Genomic DNA, 8046 nt, shown 5'->3' with positions numbered 1-8046 from the left:
TTAAAACTACAGAGTCATTTTTTCTGCATCCGAGACAAAACACCTCTCAGGGAGCTGAGGGCAGCCTTGCTGCCGGGGTTCCCCAGCTCCCAGTTTTGTATCTGCCACAAAGAGACAGTGGGACAGAGGGAATGAAGTCCAGCGGCAGCTCATGGGCTCCAGTGGCGAATCCCAAGTGGTTTGCAGGCCTCGGAGCTGCCAGCTGAAGGGAAAGGCTGCCCAGCAGAGCCCGGCTGCCCGCACCATGCAAACTGCCCTAGTGGAAGACAAGTCCAAAGGTGTCAGCGCTGGAGCAGCGGGGCAGGTCAGGCCCTTCTCTGTTGGGAAGCTGATGGAGAACGGATCAGCTGAGCGAGCAGGAAGGGAGAGGAGGAAGGTCAATTGTCTGTCAAAGAGGTGTGAGATGTCTCCATGTCCAGGTGCTGGTTTGTGTGTGCTGTTGGAGTCCCCACAGCACCACTGATGGGGCCGAGAGGAAGAGGAGGAAGGCTGGGAGGAAGGGGAGGAGCACCAGGCCACCTGGCTGCAGTTCGAGCTGCTCAGCCCCCTTCACAACTTCTGGATCTTCTCAGCGATAACGACAGGGTTCTCCTTGCGGATCTTCTCGGCAGCTTCTGCCTTGTAGTCGTAGGGGCAGGCATGCATGTCAGAGTACCGGTGGATGGCACAGAACAGGTTACCGCAGCGGCAGTCGAAGCCTGAAGGGAAGAAGAGAGACAAAGCCACATTAGTCCCTGTCTGGCTAGAGCAGAAGGCGGCAGGGCCCCCGCTCTTTCCGGCCAGGCCAGGAACCAACACTAATGCAGACAGAGGGACAGACGAGGGAGGGCCTGCTGTCTGCGACAGGCAAAAGAGTCTCAGTGTGGAGGAGACCATGGCTGGCTCTTTGCTTTCGCCTGGTTTAGCTGCTCCCATGAAAGCAAGCGTGCTCTGGGCAGCCCCAGCTGTCACGGTGGTGGGAAATGCTCCCAGAGCAGCTGCTCCCCATGCTCCCAGGGGACAAGGGACATGCCAGGGATACAGAGTGCCAGATTGCTAATCCAGACCAGGATCCCCAGGCAGTGAGGAGGCAGCCTGAGCTGGAGCCGAGCCCTCTGAGCTAGCCTGACTCTTCAGGCGTCACACAGCAGCATCTGGACTGAGCAGCAGTAAGCCAGCAAGCAGCAAAACCTTCACCTTGCTAGGATCACTTTTGAGCTATTTAGGCTTCAAAAATTCCTAATTTAGTCATTCTACTTGGAGACAACACTGCTTAGAAGTTCTACTGTTATCAAAGCACACTGGGAAACTGAGGCATGGAGCAGACGAGGGTTTGTGGCAGGACAGCAGATCCACCCGTCACACTGGCAGCAGTGAGTCATGCTCTTTCACACCTTTCCAACCACAGGCTGTAAAGACCACAAACCCCTTGCTATGAGTTGCCAGTTTACTCCTATTTGAGAAAACTCCTTTTATCCTGCAGCTTTGAAGACCGGGCACAGAGTACCCTGCTTAGTCCCAGGTTTATAAACCCAGATTTATGTTATCTCCAGGAAAGCTTGGGATCCACAGTGCCAGGCACTGGGCAAACCTCCTGGGCCAGACTCTGCCAAAGCAGCTTACATTGATGAAAACAGCAGCGTGTGCGCAGGCGCTGGCTGCTGAATGCTCCAAGGAGGCTAAAGAGGCAAGTGCTCCCCCTCAGCGTGACCTGCACAGCTCCAGAGTTAACTTTTTCCAGGGAAACAACTAAATGCCAGAGTCAATTTAGGGGAACCATGGTTTTATTAACAAACCACAGCCAAGTTAACTGCTTCATGAATTGCCTTTTCAGGTGGTTTTCCCATTGATACCAATCACCTGACACCACCTCAGCACCTCTGCCTCTTCAGCTTTACAGGCTGAATGCTGGGAGCTATCCTGCTCAGTTTGAGACTAACTCAGTTCATGTCACTACTATGAAAGCTTTATTGCTGACTTGGAGCAGAATTAGATCCACAGAGAGCACTGCTTTTGCTTCTACAAGTAGCTTTTGCCAAGCAGCAGAAATAACCCAAGAGGCACAGCTCCATCCAGTTCCGCAATCCTGCATCCAGGGGCCAGCAGAGACCTGGCAGGGAGCAGCAGATTCCCCAGGCTACTGCCTCGCACAGCACTGTTTGCAGATTGGAGCTTCCCTCCCACCTCCCCTGCAGCACCACATCTTGCAGATCTAAAGTACTTTTTGGAGGTGTACCTGCAACCGCTGACCCAGGCAGTACCACAGTGTGAGCACATCTGCTCACAGGGCTATGAAACCGGACTACTTAGGCCACAGACAAGTTTTCCCCACAGCCAAGGTCTTACCAGTTAACCCTATCTTCTTCCGGCAAGTGAAGCAGCGATTCTTCTTCTGTTTCGGTTTTTCTGAAGCTGTCTTGCCCTCAGCTGTGTTCTGGGATATTTCAAGCAGGGTACCTGAAACAGAGGCAAGAGTTTTGTTACACCAAGCATCACATTTGTTTTATTACAGGAGCTGCTTGAGGCCCTACTGATTCTGGGTCTGTGCCAGACACCTCTGTATGCACGCTGCCCTAGCTGACATACCCCAAACTGTGAGATTTGTGAGATCTACACCTCACACAGCCTCATGTTTTTTTCTCTATGTCAAATTTCTTAAATCCAAGGCTCAGAAACACCAAGGAGATATTACAGTTTAGCTAAGGCATACATAAGGCAAGGCGATATTGTTTAGCTCCTGCTGAGAAAAGGTAATAGTAGAATTACATGGTGCTTGCCTCTGGATAGTCACTACAGTGCAGCTAATGTACAGTAACTCAACTGCACAGCTGAGTCTAGAGTTAATCTTTGCAGGGAAAAAAAAACCTTAACCCCTTGTAAGTACTACTGATTATTTTTGCTGACTCTTATGTAAGTGTTCCTCATATGTAGGTCTCAGAATGCTTTACACAGATACTCATCACAGTCTCTAATCTACCAAAAGGAAAACTAAGCTCTGAAAGCCAGATTGTTAAAGGTCATTGACGCTTAGCAGGATTTCCTACAGTACCTAAGCAGGTTAGAGAAGTCAACAGGAGGGAGGAGCTCCAGCTGCTAGCAGATACACACCTGCAGTGCATACCGCTCTGAAAATCAGGTTAAGGAGACAAACAGTCAGAAGCAGAGACAGCTTTATGGAGCTGACCCTAAACAACTTTCTAAGAATTGCACAATCAGAAGAAAAAGGGAGGCTTGGAAGAGCCTTCCCCTCACCAAATAGTCTCTCACCTGCCTGCTGTAAATCGTCTCCTGGGCCTGCAGGCAAGGGATTACCAAATCCAAAATGCACAGTCATGTGCAGTGACTAGAGCCTGGGTTTTTTTTAGCAACCAACAATTCTTGGGGTTTTTTTCTTAGCTTTTGATGCAAGCAAACTGTCAGGTGAACTAAAGAAGGGTGTCTCCAATGCGGTGCCACTTGGCTCCGTTGCAACACAACAGCTCGCCCTGTAACTCATCAACAATACCCGTGCTCCTCTATCACTTCAAGGTACCCACGTTGCAAACAAAGCGACAGCGTTAATGCTGCCCTCCGAGGGGCAGGTATGCCTCCCATCACACGGGATGATGACAACCAGGCCAGCACTGCCCCTGGGCACTGTCACAAACACATCTCCTCTCTCCCAAGACTACACTGGATCCATCTCCTTTCCTCCCTCAAGAGATGGCAAGGAACAGCAGCCAACAACAGCCGTTGCAGAAGGCTGTGGGATGCTCCGGGCTTTCTGCCATTCACTAGGATAGGCGTCATGGAAGATTATCCTCCTGCCAGCGAGTTGAGGGCTGGCAGCTACTCAGCCCTCAGCCCACAAAGCAATCTCTATCAGCCTGCCCTCAGGCACAGCATTTTCTCTCCTCCCCATTTCAGAAAAAGACAGTTTTCTCCATAGCTCTTCTGCTAGGTGGACCTTTCCTCTGGGAGGTAACAAATGTCCCCTGGAGTTATGGCCGGTATTGTACTCACTGCTCAAACCAACTTGCAAAGTTGGTGTCATTCAGACTCGTTCAAAGGCCAAACTAATCAGTCTACCTGGTGAGGAAGATGCTGATGAGGCTTCTTCTTTCTTGTTGAATTCTTCTGTCTCACTGCTGTTTTCTTCTCTGGATATGCTCATGGCCGTCATCTGATGGGTCACAGGAGTCTGTGCACTTGGAGCATTTGCAACAAACAAACCAACCATGAGCAAACAAGTATTTTCTTTTGATCAACAGTTAAGTGGGAGAGATCTTCATCCCATAAAGTTAATCGCATTACACTCAGAGGTAGCTCAGGAGTACGGCAGGCCAATTCTTCTTGAGATTTGAGATCAAAGTTCTTTATAGACACAAATGGAATGAATCTGTGATGATCTCACTTTCCTTTTCCATCCAATTATATCTCAAAGCCAAGGCAACAGCCCATCCAAGCATCCAGGGACAGGGAAACAGTTGAGAGTCAGGACTGTAATGCCACGGCAGAGCTCAATGCAGTAGTATCTCCATTTCTACCAAACATGACCGAGGTCCCTAATCCTGCTGTCACAGCTTCCAGGCCAGATCATCACCAGATCCTTTCACTTAGGACTAAGTAGAAACCCAACATGTAAACACAGCTAGTAACAAACGAGGTGCACTGGCTTCAAGAGAACCAGGAAGCCACTTAGTTTAACAGGGTTTAATTTACTACTGACCCTCTAGTACCTGAGTCTATGCATCAGTCATCATCATCATCGGGGACATTTCAATCTTCCAGATAAACCAAGATCACAATGAAAAGTGATCCAGCCTGCTTTACAGATCCCCTTGGCCACGTGAAGGATGAGAGCCTACTCTTGTGTCCCAGGGCTGTTTTTTAGCATGGCTGTGGATCCCCTGCCCCACAGAATATGCCCTTACCTGGCTTTTGCATCCTCAGGTGTAGAGTCTCCCTCTGCACGCTGCCCTGCAATTGAATCTGAAGCCATGGGGCTGCTGTTGGGACCACTGGGTGCTACAAGACAAGATCACAGTCTTGGTAAACCCTTAAAAATGTCAGCAAGTTCCTTGGGTGCTTGACTGCCAAGGAGAAAGCAGGATGAGCAGGCTTTAACCCCCTGCTCCCTGCAAGGAGCTGGAAAGGTGCACCCCAGCTGAGACCACTCCCAGAGCTCCTATTCTTACATGCTCACCTTCAAATTTGTGCATTTGTGGGGACAACAGCTCAGGGCTGGACAGCCCTCAATGTGACCCAGTGCAGCTATTCCTACATTAGGTCAGGAATGGCTCTTTTTATCAGGATCATCCCTCTGATTATCCCTCTGAAATGAGCTGCTCATATTCCTGAGAACTGCAGGCCTTGTTTATGGAGACCTCTTCAGCTTCTCAGGATCTGCGAGCTCCCTTTCAAGGGATGAGGGTTTATGCACAGGAGTTATGTGCTCAATGCCTTCCATTACTGTGTGGTTTTTAACAGCTGGCAAAATCTCACTTCAGTCACCCATGCAACCTCCATCGTCCTTTGATTCCCCTCCTCAGCACCGCAAAGCAAACTCCCAACCAGCACCAATATTCTCCTATCAGCATAAATGAAAGTGCTGCAGTTATCAACAAACCTTGAACCCAACATTACTTTGCAACTTCTCCAAGGTCTAAGAACCAGATCCTCATCTGCTGAAAGGAACTGGCTTCACAGAAACATCTCGGTTTACGTCAATAGAGGATCTAAATCAGGGTCTTTAGAAAAACCCTTTGTCAGGAAGAGCTATGTTCCTAATATATACTTTGGGTGGGTAATTCAAGGAAAGCTATTATCATACTCAGGAACAAAACTGCAGAAGATCTTTAGAAGGTATTTCTCACCGGTACTGCAAAATTTGTACATGGGGCATCTGCACAAGCTCTCAGCGAAAGAAAATCCTGCTAATGATGGAAAGAACATCCCTTCTGTGCACCTAGCTGCCTCCCAGCTCGGTGATATGTCAGCTAAGTTTAGCTGTCAGAAACAAACCTTTTATTTCATTCCTTTTGATTGTCAACCCTGTTAAGATAAGAAAATTATGCAAATCCAAAAGGTCAAATTCTTCCCAAATAAAACTTCACTTCAGGGATCTATCACGGTACCCAGCAGTCAGCAGGTAACTCGGGGAGCAGGTCAAAGCTAAAAATTCATGCCACTCTTCGTACAAGTGAAGTTTCACAGTTTACTGCAAGGTGCTCACTGGGATGGGGCTTCACGAACAGCTGAGATCAGGAAGAAAAAACTGACCCCTTACGGGGAACAGAAGCACTCAAAGGCTCAGGTCTTTGATTTAGAGGCTTAGGTCTATGTGGAAAGGGGAAGACGGCAGTTTTCTAAGAGGGGGTAAAACTGCTGGTGGGCAGTACCATGCTCTAAATCAGCTGCTTAACATATTTTGCATCCAGGCACCCATTTAAAATAGATTTCCCAGACAAAAATCCTCTACCTGGGGGGCTTATCCGGTCACTGCTCTGCTGTCTCTGTAGAAACTCCTTATAGCAAACAGAGCACATTCCGTTGGTGCGGGGGCTGCCATAAAATCCACAGCCTGTGGTACACAACAGAGGCACCTGGGTTTGGTTTGTCTCCTGAGCCATCCTCTCTCCTCCACGACGCTGAGCTACAAACAGGAATTAAAATGAGAGCTGTTAGGGCCGGAGCGCTCGGTCATTGTACACTGCAGCTGATCAGGAAGGAGCACAAAGGATCCCGAGAGAGTCTGGCTCCTCCACATGCACAACAGCGCAGTCCAAGTCTCTTGAGAAAGGGATACGCAGGGCTTGTAAGCAGCCACAGGATGCAGGTCCTAGGGCCTTGAGCCATCCAGGGCTCAGCTGCCCAGAGCCAGGCTGAAATGCTGACAGGAACCAGCTCCCAGTACTCCCTCCTCACTCTATGAGCCTCCCTAAACTCCAGGTGAAAGATATACACGTAAGACCTGAACAATCCACTCTCCAGTGGTAACAAGAAGTGCCATCGCAGCACAACTAATGACTCCTACAAACATTGAAACAAAGAATGCCACTCAAACGGCCAGTGTCCAGCTTAATTAGCTAATTTTGTGCTTAACAGCATTTGTTTCAATTTAAAGCTTGTTTTACTTTTTCTGTTCTCAGGAAGGTGATGTAAGTAATGCAAAAAGAACCCACTGGCTTGCAGTTTTGTCATACTCCTGTATTTCCTGACATGTGCTGGTGAATAAGGGGAGCGTTAGCATAGTTAGGCTGGAAATAAGGATAAGATCTCTTTCCGGGGGGACAGCAGACACAGTGAAACCTACTTTCAAAATTAATCTTAATTTCTCTCTGGATCACACGCAGCTGCCTCCAAACCCAGGAGCCAGCCCCTTCCAGCCACACATGGTATAGCATTTACCTGCCCAAACTGCACTGCACCCCTCCAAAGGGGAACGATAAACAATAACTCCCAGCAACAGCAAACACCACTTCAGCTGTGTGTGAACAACGTGTCTGCAGCCAGTGGAGAGGACATTTGTGGGACTGTGGCAGTGCATGCGGTGCCAGCTCGGGAACAAAGACGCAGCATTGCTACTGGGAGTCCCCAGCAGCAATCCCCTTTGTGGGACGCACAAAGTATCCACCACTTCACAGCTAACTGCTGCTTTCTCCCATACTCCTACAAAACTTGCTCCACTGAGGGAATAAAACAATGGGAACATGAAATAATTACCCTCCCAGGAGCACTCCGGTGGGATGGAAGTGGATCAGCTCTGGTTTACTCCTCCTTGTCCTCAGCTGGGTGATACGAACCTCTGTTCTGCACTCAGGGCTCCCCTTGCAGGGCTCAGACCAGTGTTCCCATTACCAGACCAGGAGTCCTTCACAACCCAAACCAACGGCACCATCAGCCAAGGAAGCCTCCTCTGCACCCAACTCTCTGGCAGGCTGAAACCTGATAGTAACCACTGCCACACAGATTTTCAGGAGTTGGTTCAGATTTTGAGGGTCCCTGTAGAGAGAAGGTAATGACTGCTGTGACTCTGGATGAGCTCAGCTCTCACCTAGGAAGCAGCTCCAGCCAGCAGCACAGTGG

General features: G+C 49.2%; 1 protein-coding gene across 1 annotated transcript; it reads right to left on the bottom strand.

Moving 5' to 3' along the window:
* Positions 1-361: 361 nt before the first annotated feature.
* On the bottom strand, positions 362-6597 carry LOC104542795 (AN1-type zinc finger protein 5-like). The gene is made up of 5 exons (XM_010187224.1): positions 6440-6597; positions 4893-4986; positions 4048-4166; positions 2326-2436; positions 362-698 (listed from the first exon to the last, which is right to left on the bottom strand). Exons 1-5 carry the CDS (start codon positions 6588-6590, stop codon positions 550-552), a joined length of 624 nt encoding a protein of 207 aa, XP_010185526.1. The 5' UTR covers positions 6591-6597; the 3' UTR covers positions 362-549.
* Positions 6598-8046: the final 1449 nt, after the last annotated feature.

The sequence above is a fragment of the Mesitornis unicolor genome, unplaced genomic scaffold, assembly GCF_000695765.1.
Source record: "Mesitornis unicolor isolate BGI_N332 unplaced genomic scaffold, ASM69576v1 scaffold3396, whole genome shotgun sequence".
Lineage (NCBI taxonomy): Eukaryota > Metazoa > Chordata > Aves > Mesitornithiformes > Mesitornithidae > Mesitornis > Mesitornis unicolor.
Note: the sequence above shows the minus strand (reverse complement) of the source record. Positions and strands in the feature narration are given on the sequence as shown.